At 36.3% G+C, this 13,566-nt stretch overlaps 1 protein-coding gene across 18 annotated transcripts in view; it reads left to right on the top strand.

Moving 5' to 3' along the window:
- PUM2 (pumilio RNA binding family member 2) overlaps positions 1–13,566 on the top strand; it is a 73,548-nt gene that overhangs the window by 15,770 nt on the left and 44,212 nt on the right. For all 18 annotated transcript variants that reach the window (XM_014276135.3, XM_027798582.2, XM_055712978.1 and 15 more), the window contains one exon: positions 11,500–11,568. In XM_014276135.3, coding sequence (XP_014131610.1) covers positions 11,518–11,568 — 51 coding nt within the window. In that variant the 5' untranslated portion in view covers positions 11,500–11,517. Of the gene's footprint in view, positions 1–11,499; positions 11,569–13,566 lie in introns of those variants that run through there.

The following is a 13,566-nucleotide window of genomic DNA, read 5'->3' as shown; positions in this document are numbered from 1 at the left end:
AGTTCTTTCTGACAGCCGACATAACTAGAAAGAGGTAACTTGTCTGTCTTTGCCCTCTGATTTGAAACAGCTACAAAGGAGTCTTTTATGACATACTGCAAGGTGTTTTCTTGTAATTCAGCTGAAAGAAAAACATTGAGAAATTTTCTGTGATATACTGTAAATCACTTCCCTAGCTAAAGAGAAGAAAATTACAGCACTGAATTTTGCAGATACTTGATTTGTATTTGTAGTACTTTCAAGCACATAGTGCATGGGATAGAGATCTTAATGTTAACTGTCATCAGGACAAGGAGAGTAATTGCAGTCACCTGATTTGTGCAAGTAAGTTTTTTTTCATGTAACTTCTGTTCTTCAGAGCCTTTTCCTTAATTACCCCTTCCAATCCCATTTCCTGTTTTGATGCATCTGCATAGTTTCTGACTTTTTCACCAGCATTTCAAACTGCAGCTGATAGTTTTAGCTCGTGAGATACTTGACCAGTTCCCACCCACTGCATATTGTACATTATCAAACTGTGAACTGCTACCCGCTCTTTGTGGATTGCACTAGTAGTTGTGTCTTTATTAAGTACATTCACAAGTGTGCTTGTGCTTCCTTCAGATTTTTCATGCCAATTTATTTATTGAGTTAATCTTCGCATTTTCACCTGCCTTGATGTCTCCATGTTTGGCACTCATGCATTCCTGAGTATCTTAATGTAAACGGCTACTTTATACTTACTTTACCAATTCAGTTTCTCATTGTATCAGTCTGTGTTATGCTTAGACTGAGAGCTCTCTTGAAGCAGTCTTTTGGACTTGTGCTTACTCAATAATTAGCATAGGGAGACTCTGCTGTGGTACTACAGCAAAACAAATACCATGTGGTCAACTGTGCATTCTTTGATTTACATAAAGATAAATTATCCTGTTTACTTGTGTAGCAGTAGCTCTGTGCAGGATTGGTTCAGGTCTGTGAGGAATTTTTGACAGTAGTGTAAATCTGAATGGTAGCACTGCTTCTGGAGGTAATGTGGGCTGGAAGCAGCCAACGCATTTATGCACCTTGGAGCTTGACATAATGGGAACCAAAGACCCGAGCTCACTGCTTATGGAGCCAGTGGAAGTTTCTTTGCGTTTTATTCCCATATGATCTGGATTCTAGGTGGGATTGTGAGGGAGGCCTTGTTTTAAATGTGATCATTACGTGGTTGTGGAGTTTTGTCCCAAAGCTAAAACTTGGTTTAGGCATTCTAGGAGAGTTTAGCATAGACATCCAGGATAAGGTGGTGGGAGCTAGTAAGCTTGGGAAAAAATGGCTGCATATAGTCATTCAGGCATTTTGCATTCGCAGTATATTTCTCCATATTTTCTTACTCCCTTCTGTTATGAAAGGTGGCAAGAAAATAAAAACATTTAAAATTTGGGTCAGTGTTACTTACTTTGCTTAATCTAAGTTCTTACCTGCAGGTTTAGAATGTAGTTTGCTATTTTTTTTCTCATGTGACTAAAATTGGGTCATGTGAAAGTGTATGACTGCTTTATTGCATGGAGGAGCTACATTTAGTTTTCTGAACCACCTCGGTTTGGTGCAGTTTACATTTCAAGTCAGGGTGGTTTAGAGCCCTTGTGTATCTTTGTGAAGGTAACAGAAGAGTTATATGAAAGCTTTTTTTCCTTTATTGAAGACAATGGAAGTTGGAATTCACAGGGAGCGAAGCAGTGGTAGGGAAATACGTGAAGGGAAGCAGGGGGCCAGCACATAGTCAGGTAAATGATTTAAGGGAATACTTTATTTTTATTAGTATTCCCTTAAATTTTAGAATTTAAGAGTTATTAGAATTAGAATCTAAAAATATTAGAATGAATAACCTGGAATTTAGAAATGTAATAAGAAATTTTGCCTGTAAGATCACCTCTTTGTATCAAAATATGGAAATGGCAATTACCATATTTTTTAGCTGGTAATTCAAACATGGGAATTTTTTGTCAAGTCACTGCTTCTGCCTTCCCGAAGTTCTGCTGTTTATGTGCTGGTAGCTGCTTTAAAATTTTTGTATTTTGTAAATTTTGTATTTCTGTAAGTGCTCTTAAATTTTTGGCTGCTTAAGTGAAAAGGTTGAAAAACTTGACTTTAAATCCATTGTAACACAGATGTTTTAATGCCAATCCTTGAACCAGGTTTTGTTGCAAAGCTTTTATCATTTCAATTTGAATTATAAATACCCTCCTTTGTTTCTAGTTGCTTAATTGTCATCAGTACAAATTCTTTGGTATTATTTTAGACTTCTGTTGAAGGACTATGCTGGCCAACATTTAATGAGATATTAATGTCCAAGGCTAAGCTGCTGCTTTTACTGAATTAGAAATGAGACTTATTGAATTAGAAGTAGTCTCTTTAGGTTTTTTACAGTTGGCTGGTTTTTTTCCCAGCTTTTAGGCAATTGTAGAAATCTGTGGTTAGTTTGAATACATACATTGTCCAAAGAGAACATACTTAGAAAACAGCTGAAAAAAGTGATAACAGCAATTTGTTTAAGTGTCCATTCCCCTGCTGTAGACAGATAAAGAAAAAAACACATATGCTTCCTTATTCTTTAAAATACATTAAAAGAAATATGCTTTGCTGCTCTCTGACTGTCCTTAAAATTATTCGGAGTTAAAAGGATGGAAGAGTCAAGGTAGATTTTGAAGGAGACTTTGATGTATTTGAAACCTGTGGGGTTTTTTCACTGGCATTTTACGCTGGTGTTACAGAGAAGTTGTGTGTTTTATCAGCAGCTTTCTTTAGAACAACTAGTTATTCATAGTGAATTGAAAAGTCTAAAAATTTTGGATTGTTTTTGTACAACCTGTGATACAATTAATTGTCTAAAGCAGGGGTCCTCAAACTTTTTAACCAGGGGGCCGGCGCGCAGATGAAGTGGCAGGCAGTCATCTGTGGCTGCTTGGTTTCCCCCCCAACCCCCGGCGGGGGAGGAGGGGGGGGCAGGGGGGTTCTGTAAATACTGGGGGCCAGATTGAGGACCCTGGGGGGCTGTATCTGGCCCGCAGGCTGTAGTTTGAGGACCCCTGGTCTAAAGACTACGTAGTTCCATTTCTTCAGCTCTGGCTTTAGTGCCCAGTTGGAGAAGATTAGACTGTATTGGTATTCCCGCATGTCCTCTTGCCAGCTGGAGGAGAAAAAAACCCAACCAAACATCAGAGCTTGTTGAAAGGTTACTGGGGCTTTGAGGGAGAAGTCATGATGCTAGAAATTTCTGGGCAGGAGAATTACTGGTGGAACTTCAGTTTTTCAATCTAGTGTTCTTGAAAACTGTATCCTTGAAAAATGAATGGTATGGGAAATATATCTGCCATACTCAGGAGTGAAGAAAATGAAAGTAAATGCTCCAAAGAAGGGGATTGCTGTATATCGACAATTGCTGGGGGTGGGAGAACTTTTCTGGTATCAGTGCTACAATAACATGAAAGAAAAGAGTTTCCTGGAAATTCTGTCAGTGACTTGTAATTTCCTCAGCCCTACTGTTAATGAGGGGGAGGTTTGTGTATATGTACAAAATCTTTTTCTTGGTATAAATTACATTGTTTATAAATCAGTTACATTCCATGTGATTCCTTAAAATCACATTCTTCTTAAGGTGGTTCTGAAAAAATAAGTAATTTTTGAAACAAAAATTAAAAGCTGTTTTTTTATTTCTCAGGGTGTGTGTGTGAAATGTTCTGCTTTGGATTCTCTGGCAGCAAATAGAGAAGTGGAAATAATTTACATATCTAAAGAAAACATATTAGCAAAGAAAGTCTTGATTGCAGTGTATAATGTTAACTTACAGAAATTTTTACTTGATTCTAGGCCTGTACGTTGTAATTGTTTTGATTCTTGTTAACATGTTTAAGAAAAGCCTGTTGACTTTCTGTTAGAATGGAAGTCATATCTCATTAATCATTACAACACACATAAATGGAGATAAATTGTCCGTAGTTCTTGGTTGTGTATAGGTAAGTATTGGGTTTGTACAGTTTTAATCTTCAGAAAAGGCAGTTTTAAGCCTTTTTTTATAACATATTGCCTACAGAGCCTCAAGTTTTTCATGGTTTTTTAACTTACTAAGTAAAGTTTTTGAATAAGAGCTAACTATGAACTAAGGAAGGCTGATGTCTTGAAACAGCGATGCAGCAAGTTAGTGTCAGGTTTCCTTACAGAAGTAGCCGTGAGTGTTGCTACTCAACTGATAAAGCCTGTTGGTGTAGAATGGAAAAATAATAGTTAGAAATTTGTCTGAATTCCTCTAAACTTTTGTTACATGACCAGTAGCACTTATTACTCTGTTATAGGAAGGTGATGCTGACTGACTAGCTTAACAAGAAAAGTAATTTTCTAAATTGGAAAAAAAGAAATTTGTCATGTACCTATATTAAGGAATTGGCACCAATTAAATAATAAGTTTAGACAAGAACTGAAATTCACCTTACATTTCACAGCGTTGTTTTCAAACTTCTGAGTTTATGTAATGTCTTCCTTTTTTTGTTTGTGGTATATTTATGCAGGAACATTGGTGTAAGAGATGCAGAATAATACACACATGTTGAAGTGCAGTAGTGGGTAGGTTAAGAGTCTCACCAAACTAAGTGGGATCACACCTAAACTTTCACACTGAAGATTAAACCTGTATACAGTTTCTTGTATGAAAGAGTTCTTCAGTTTGATTTACAAGCTGTAAAGGACCAGTGGACCCCCTTTAAGAATTACCTTTGTTTGTAGCTCATTTAAATAAAAAGTTTAAAAAACTGATAAACGTTATTTCAATCAGTTGTTTTAATTTGGTTTTTTTGTTTGTTTTTTTTTTAAATAATTTCCTGTTTATATAAACTAATTGGACAAGTTTTTCTGGGATTCTTTTCTTTAGTAAAATTATAGATAACTTTTAATCAACTCTCTCTTCTCTAGACTTTAATTTTACAATCTTCTGCAACATCTGTCACCCTGACTCCCTGTTCTGTACATTCTTAAACTCTTTTGAGTCGATAATTTCTTATACAATTAAGACTCTGGTGAGAAACCTGCTAAGTTTTTTAGTATAAACTATATTCCCTACTTGTGTTGGAATATATCACTTTAGCTCCTCAAATGGAGCAAACAGTGTAAATAGTTACAAAATCTGGTTTCAGCACAGACACATTGTTATTGATTTATGTGAGGCTGATAGTTCTGCCACTCTTTGACTGTAGGGTTTAAAATCCTGAGCTTGAGGACACCTGACAGTAGTTTAGAAAAACTTTTTTACCACTCTTGAGGCGAAACTTGGAACTTGTCATATGGGAAGACAGGCATGAAAGCCTGTGCAAGGAAGAGAGAAGTTTCTTATGTGATGGAAGAGTTCATGTTCAGGGGAAACAAGTGTGCTATTACCTACTTCTTGGAGCATGTTTTGTTCCACAGCTGGGAACAGAACCCAAGATTCCTGAATCTTGTTAGGCCAATAAACCATCACGTGGTTGTGAAGCAGGTGGCAAGATGTCCATCACTTTCCTCTGCTTCATGCTTGCTCTGTGTAGTCTGTCGGCAAGGGGACTATACAAGCAGATTTGTAATTTTCAGATCTGGCAGTGACTTTTGAGATGCTATCCAGCATAATTTTATATAAATTTTTATATATGTGCACTTGATAAAAACCTAGGAAATTACTTTCTCCTGTGTGCATGCATCCAGATTACTGATACAATTGAAAAGAAAGCAAGTAAAACATTGGTCAGTGTTGTGTATGCAAGTGTCAGGTCTTATGATCACCTTGCCCCTTTGACTTAGATTTTTTAGCAGACTGGGCAATGCTTTTGCCGAGTGTATTTTTTTTTCCCCTCCTCTTGCTATGTGCTGCAGAAACCTTCCCTTGAAATCCAGTAGTTACTTTTTTTTTTTTTCATTGTTGGGTGGCCTCAGCACTGGGAGGATGGCTTCTCAAACTACAATACGAAGTCACAAGGCAAAAAACCCAGGAGAACATTAAGATCCAGAGTGATTGCTGAGCCAAGCCAACTAAATTGACAAACTAAATTTGCTGTTGTTAAAGTGTTTCAGTGTATCAAGGGTCATATAGTGGAAAAGTATAGTTCAATCTGAGAATATGTTAAGAAGCTTAAAATACAGGGATTGAAGAATTACTGACTTACCTGCAAAAAGTTCAAGTTGGGTTTCAGAATACTGTATTTTAATGCAATGATAATTGTTAAATACTTAATGAGGGAAGATGTTCTGCTTTTGAGATTATAACCATGGAAATATGTGTCAGAATTTAAAATTGGTTGCCTAAACAATTTGTCAGAAATGCCTAACATCTTGTTTCTTTGGACTGCTTAAGGAGCTTGAACATTTTGGAGTATTTGGTTAAGTCTGCAGTTGTGTTGTTCCTTGTGGTCCTCAGAAAATGTTACCTCTTTTCAGAACATAGCATACCTGTAGAATTTGAATTACTTGGGAGCAGCAACTTTTATTAACCATTTTTGGTAGTAATCAAACCTTTGGTTCCTTGAGGCTTCAAAGAGGCATGAGAAGATGCATCTAGCCAAAGCCAGCCTTAATCAAACAAATGCCTTGTTTTCTTAAAACGTTACACAAAATATTTAGTATTATGTAACCATCTTGTGTACAAAACAGTTCAGTTGTGATTCTGGTAGCTGCCTGTTCAGCTGCTCAACAGCTTTTATCTGGATGCACTGTTGGCTGCCCTCTAAACCAAAATAATGACGGTTTAGGTAACTTGGCAAAATAGATTCTGGAGTAGAAATCTCTGTATACAGCCCTGAACTGCAGTATCTCATGATAGAAGTTTGGGCATTTGCAGTTTAGGCGTTTTGTCCTTTGTTATAAATACCTAATAGATTTCTGTCTCATGTTTAATCTGTATTAAATACTGGTTTTATTTCCTAATTTCAAGCTGGCTACCCATCTGAAATATTTTTGTTATGTTTTTTAATACCTAATCAAGTGTCTGACATGGCTTTACAAGTCAGTGTTTAATTTAATGGAGGGCTGGCAGAGTTTCTATGTATCATGTTTTAAAAATACCCATTTTTGTGTTCTTAAATTAGTTTAAATTGCTAATAATGCTAAGTCTCTGCTATAAACATATATCATATATAAGATAAATGCTGCAGAAGACCCGCCCCTGTAGAAACTATTAGGAAGATATTTTGCATTAGTCATACAGCAAAATAAAGAAAAAAAAGAGAAAAAAAAGTTGAAGCTTTTGCAATGTGAACAGCAGCTTCCCTTTCTTTCCAGCCAGTACTGTAATTATTGGGTGTTTTGTGTTGAATTTCTGGCCTAGTACTACAGCTTCAACAGCAAAATGTGTCTTCCTTTTCCTTGTCACAGTGGTTAGGGTAATCACCTGCAGGGAAGGGGTGAGATTTGGAATTTCTTAATGCAGAAAAAATAGTTTTCCTACTTTCTGGTCAGATGGTTTAACAGTTTTTGATATATAAGATTAATTCATATCTTTCTCTTTTATATTTTTGTTTTGCTATTATTTTTCTCCAACTCTTCCCCTCCCCCCAGAAGTGGCTGAGATTTGCTTTTGCAAGAAAATGGTTAGAAGCTTATTTCTGGCAGGATTCAGGGTTATTGGAGAGAGTACTTGTCCTTAGATCTGGATCTGGCTGTCTGGATTCCAGAAACTGGAATTATTTTAAGCAGTGTTTCTTGTCGTAATCCTAGATGACTATCCAGTCTGCCTCCTGAATTCTGTCCTATGTGAGGACACAGTTTCATGTTACTGGTTTATCATGTAGCTGCCGGTCAGCAGGTATTCCTACTTTACCTTGCTCCAGACCAGTTTCTTCTTGTTGCTTTCCCCGTGTGAAATATAGTGGTCTCATCGCTGTGGTGTTTTAGCCACTTCATCTGGCTCGTCTGGTGAAATTCTCATGCGTGGAAGAAGTAGTAGGAAAAAAACTTCTGAATCAAACATTTTACTTGATCACCAAGTTCATTGCAAGGGGGACGGTAAAAGCTGTTGGGGAAAGATGGAAGGACTGCCTCCATCAGTAGCTGGCTAGATGTGCTTAGCTGTGTCCTGAACTAGATCTATTGGTTAAATGTTGCAGCACTCAGGATTGAGGATTGTCCTGTGAACATAGTATGAGGTAGTAGCAAAATACAGGAGAAATGAGATAGCTACTCTTACTAGGATCTTTGCCAGAGTAAAGGAAGGTTTTTGCATAGGCCTTGAGAATTAAAATAAATTATTTTGTAAAATTCAGGGGGAGAGAAAAAGTGTAAACTTTAGGAAGAAAGTCTACCAAAAAATGTAATTTTTTTTTTTTACTATGTGTTAGAATTTCATTCCTAATGCTGTGATGAAAAATTGACTAATACGTGCTAGTATGTTGTATCCAGTTTGAGTGAAAGTGGAAAAAGATCAGAATTTGCTATTGATATGTCAGGGTAAAAGTTCATGGATATGCTTAAGCTGTTCTATCTGTTTAACAGCAGTATGTGAGAAATTGTTACACCTGAAAACTGTTTTGGTGTGTAGTACCCATTTATGCATAATTTGAGGGCCCTGTGGAATGATCTGATGTGATCCGAAGTTTGAAACCATTGCCAGCTTCTCATAGTTGGAAAGGCTTTTTGGTGTTCAATTCCTGAAAACTAAGATTAGATATAGCAACTAATCCTAAAAGCAGGTAGGTGGTGAATGGAGGGTGTGTGTGTCTTCAGAGTGATTGTGGGGGAGAAAAAAACAAGGGAAAAGATGTAATCGACCAAAAGCAGGAAAAAATTGTAGATGTTGAATAGTATGTTTCATAGGCCTTTATTTTTTTTAATTTAGGAGTTATTCTAGGTGACAGGGAATTAATAAAAGTAGAGGGTGTTTTTTTAATGATCTGAATTTGAGATTAAAAATGTATATTTACAATGTTTCTTTCTGGAGCATATGAATCAGGTGAATGTTGACATTGAAATAGAGAAAATAAAAATTCCTGGTAATACAGATGATCCAAACCAAAGTTTCTCCTCTGGATAAAGGGCATGCCTTTATATGTAGTAGATCTAGCTTGGCTGTCATGCTGTATGTTTTCTTTTGTTGTAGTGATAGGGCTAGCATTGAAGACAATAGAGCTTCTGAAGATGGTAGTGCTGCCTGTATTTTCTCCAGTCTGTAAACTGATCTGTGACACATGTATTCATGATACGGGACAGGATTTTGTAGGCTGCTAGTTTTGATGGAAACGGAAATGGAGACCCTCTTTGCTACAGTAAAAGGACCATATTATTTGTCTTGCTGCTGATAGCAATAGGTAACACTAACTTAAATTTCATGATTGTAAGAAAAGAGCCAGTAAGCAAAGTCACTGTTCAGTGTACGAAAACTTTGTTTCACAGACTTGACTCAGCAGTTCAGGGAAAAGGTGGTTAGCTGTGTTATTACCCTCATGCTTAGATTGTCTTATCTTAGAGACTTTGGAAGTATGTGTGGCCGTGTTACTGAACTTTGCTGTGTTGTGAAAAATAAGCGTTTGGTATTAAGCCTTGCACCACAAAAAAACCCCCACAAACAAAACCACCAGAAATTTAAAAAAAAAACCCAAACACCCAACAATGGAAAAAAAAAATCCTAAACCAAAAGAAACAAACAAATTAAAAAACCCCATGACACAAAACCCAACCAAACCCAGAAAAACCTCAGCTGAAAAACTTAAGCATCTTTCAAGCTTGGTTGTTTTCTGTCTAACAGTGGTTTGGGTAGTGTTTATGCTAAGTATAGTTTGGCAAGCTTTAGCTACAAATTTTGTTTATAGAGATATCATTAGACCAGAACCACCTTTTGAGACAGTAACAGTTAATTTACTATTTGATTGTAATTGAAACTGAAGTCCATGACTTGAGCATGTGCAGTGGCTTATGGTAAGATAATCAACTCTCTCAGCCATTTATAGAAGAAATGATGTTTTCAGAAACTGTAATATCCAAATTCAGAAGTCTTCGAAATTTTATTTTCTGATTTTTCTTTCTAAATAATTCCTCTTTTACAGTTATTTTTTTGTGTGCATGCACAAAGATTTGGTTATCCCTTGGAGCTAATAAAAAATAGTTTATTTGTAATTTATGTGGAAAAAACCTTAATTTGAAAAAAATGCCTTTAGCTTTTCTAAGGATACATGAAAATTTCCTTTCAGTTTCTATAAGAATAAAGTCAACTTCATTGACTCAAATGTTCGCATCACTGGAAAACCGGTCAAGGTGCTGATTTACGCGCACCCCCCCCCGTAATTCACTGTGAAACTAAATTTACTCTTCAGTAGATCACTGGAATTGTTGGGAATTAGTTTCAGAATGAGTTTCAGAATCCATCTTAACTAAAAATGTTCTTTCTGAGGGAATATTTCTTTAAGCTGTGAAATTTCTTCCTCAAAAACAGATAGACACTCAGCCTCAGAAGTTAATGGCTTATAATGATTATGGAGCAATAACAGTATTTTGAGACTAGACCATCTATTGACAGATAATGGACACTTTTTCAGTGCTAAGAACTGGAAAAGTTGTTTGCACCAGAATGTTAAAATTGTGTCTTTGCCTAGTATTTGAGTGTTTTTTGAAAAGTGATCTTAATGTGTTATCAGCTGTATGGAATAACTTAATTTTGTTTTATTTTTAAATGTTAATAGATGGGTTTACTAGGTGAAATTAACTCCTCAAGAGAATGGAATTGGGAGGGAAACTTTACTTTTATTCTGAATAAGCTTATCATTTTACCCTGCTGCTTCTTACTGTTGAGAAAGAAGGGAAGAGAAGAAACAAATCTGAATTTCCCTTTTTTAATTTATTTTTTAAGCTTGTCATGGCTTTAAAAATTCCTTGTGGAAACCATTTTCTAAGGAAAGAATGTACCGACTGCGTTGTGTCTGCATGCTGTGGAAAAGGAGGTGGTTTGTAGCAGTAGCGACTCTTGTTCTGGTGTAGTATACCTTTCATATTTACAACAAACGAAAAAGACAACACAGAGAAGGATGAATGCTGTTTTGTGGAAGAAGGCATGAGAAAGTGTGATAATGCAGTCAGTTACTAGATTTGAAAAGCAACATATTGACGTGTCTTGGAAGTTTTTCTTTGTTTGCTACTAAGTGTACTCAGTAACATTTTGTGCAATGGCTCATCTTCTTTCCCAAAGATACTGTATGTCCAATTCTTTAATTTCTTTTTGGTTGGTTGGTTTTGGTTTTTTTTACATTTATTGCAATTTGGTCATTGTTTCCATATTCAGTGATATCTATCCGTTTATGTGAAGATTAAAATTTTTAAATATCTGAATTTCTTAACGTGGTGTTATATTAGCGTGGTTCATTAAAGTGGTCACTAACTGTATCTGTTCATGAAATCTAAACTGATGTTTAGCCTAGATTGAGTAGCAAACTTTGTGTGTGCTTTTAATTATGAAAAATCTTGTGGAGTATTACAAGCTCAACTTTTCAAAAGACACTTGATGAATGGATCATTCTTTTGTTTTTCCCCCTACAGGTTCGATCTGTGGATGAAATGAATCATGAGTTTCAAGCTCTTGCCCTAGAATCTCGGGGAATGGGAGAGGTAATGATTGAGGGTTGAAAATCCAGTTGATAGTTTGGAAATGTTGATACAACTTAAGAAGTCTTAAATAAGGTAACATGAAGCAAAGAGCCTCTTTTAAGACAGAATTGTTTTTTCAGGCAACTGAAGATTTTTGTTCTGAGATGAAGGTAAACTTGAGTACTTTTCAAGAACACTGGGATGGTTGTTGAATGCATCTGCAGTGTTACTGTGTCAGTATTAACTAGATGCCTAATGCTCTTGGGACAGTGACAGGGTACTTTGAAAGTTTGTGCAGCTCTATGAAATGAGGTATGTTTTCAGTGTCACCACATACAAGCTAGTGAAACAATTGCTTACTGCTCTTTAAGAAGCCAAGGAGACTGAGATCTGAAAAAGGGTTGGCTCCAGAAAAAGTGAAACTGGCATATATCCTAGCAGAAATGTGTGGCAATTAACTATATTTTGACTGGTAATTACTCCTTAAAAGAAGATTTTAACAAGGGTGAAGACTGCATTTATATAATTTAGCTAGAGGGAAGAAGGAATTTGATTGGTCTGTTTTGTTTTTTTTTTAAGTTGATGTACTTTTGAGGGGCTGGGGTAGAATTTAAGATCATGGAGGATGAGTGAGCTCCTTCAAAAGCAGTTCCCTAAACTGTTTTGAAAGTAATCAACATGCATTAGGGTTACTTGCCCTGACAGGACATGGTAATAAGATAAGTTCACATTGAATTAAGATTTCAAATATTGATCCTTTTGTCTTGCTGGATATTTATGTAAATCAGTTGATAATCAAACCAGTGACAATATTTCAGCTTAACTTTCTTAAAATGATGATACAACTGTGATCTCTATGGAAACCATAACATTGATGAAAAACAAATACTGTGTTCTAGTTGCTGAATGCTTCTGGACTGAACACATGGCTGTTTTACCAATCAGTTGGGTTTTCAGCAATTTTTGCTTCATCCAGGTTTCCATGTTGACTTTGTTAAACCATCTCCCCTTTGAAAAATCAATAATAAATTAAGGCCTGTTCTTTAGAAAGTTAAGTAGCCACATCAGATATGCTTGCTTCCCCCTGCCCCCCAGCTCTTAAATCCTTTGAAAGGTAAAGGTGTTAGTAAGATACCTGTGATAGTACCAACAGCGGTAGAGTGGATAGGTAACATTCATATTGATGATTATTCTTGTGCCACCCACAAAGTACTCTGAAAGATTGAAAGCAGTGAAAATCAAGGATGGCATAAATGCCTGGGTATTAAAACCGAGGTATATATGACTGCTCATGCAGATCTTCATTTTAGGGTATCTCAGATTGAGGGAGGTATTTCTGCATGATTATGGTTTTGTTTACATGGCATTCTGTGGATCTGTGAAGATGTTTTAAACAAACAAAACCACATCAGAAAAACCCAGACACACAGAAAGCCAAAGTAGTTCTGGAATAGATTCCAAGGCTGGTTTAATCTTCTTTTTGATTATAACCATCTAAACTATTAAAGAAAATGTTCTCAAATACCCTTGTAAGCTAGAGTTGGTAGTTATATGTTCCTCCCTGCTGCCCTCTGTCTGCTTTGAAAATTGTGAAAGGGAGGTGATGTCAAGCATTTGCTTCTAGCTATTGGGAAGTTGTTCTCTTCCTTATCTTCTCTGCCTGGATAGATTTTTCTCTGAACTGAAATTACTTCGTTTATAATTCTAATCCTTCTTGGTCTTTTTTTCCCCTGACGGGGAATCAGTACTTGGCATTAGAGGGCTGTTAAGTCTTACTTTTCACATCATTACTAAAATCAAGACTGTCTGTGAGTCCTCAAGCAAGTATCTTTTCCATGTGCTGAAGTAAAGGAATATGGTATGAAATCTGTTCTCATTGTACCATAACACATTTTGGAAACAATAGGTGCTGGAAATCCTTCTGTTAAGCTGTCTGAGCTGCATTTGGATGGAGCCTGGTATCAATCAGTATCAGGAATAGGACAGTATAACATGAGCCAGATGTATGCTTTCCTTGAT

Source organism: Falco cherrug, chromosome 6 (assembly GCF_023634085.1).
Source record: "Falco cherrug isolate bFalChe1 chromosome 6, bFalChe1.pri, whole genome shotgun sequence".
Classification (NCBI taxonomy): domain Eukaryota; kingdom Metazoa; phylum Chordata; class Aves; order Falconiformes; family Falconidae; genus Falco; species Falco cherrug.
Note: the sequence above shows the minus strand (reverse complement) of the source record. Positions and strands in the feature narration are given on the sequence as shown.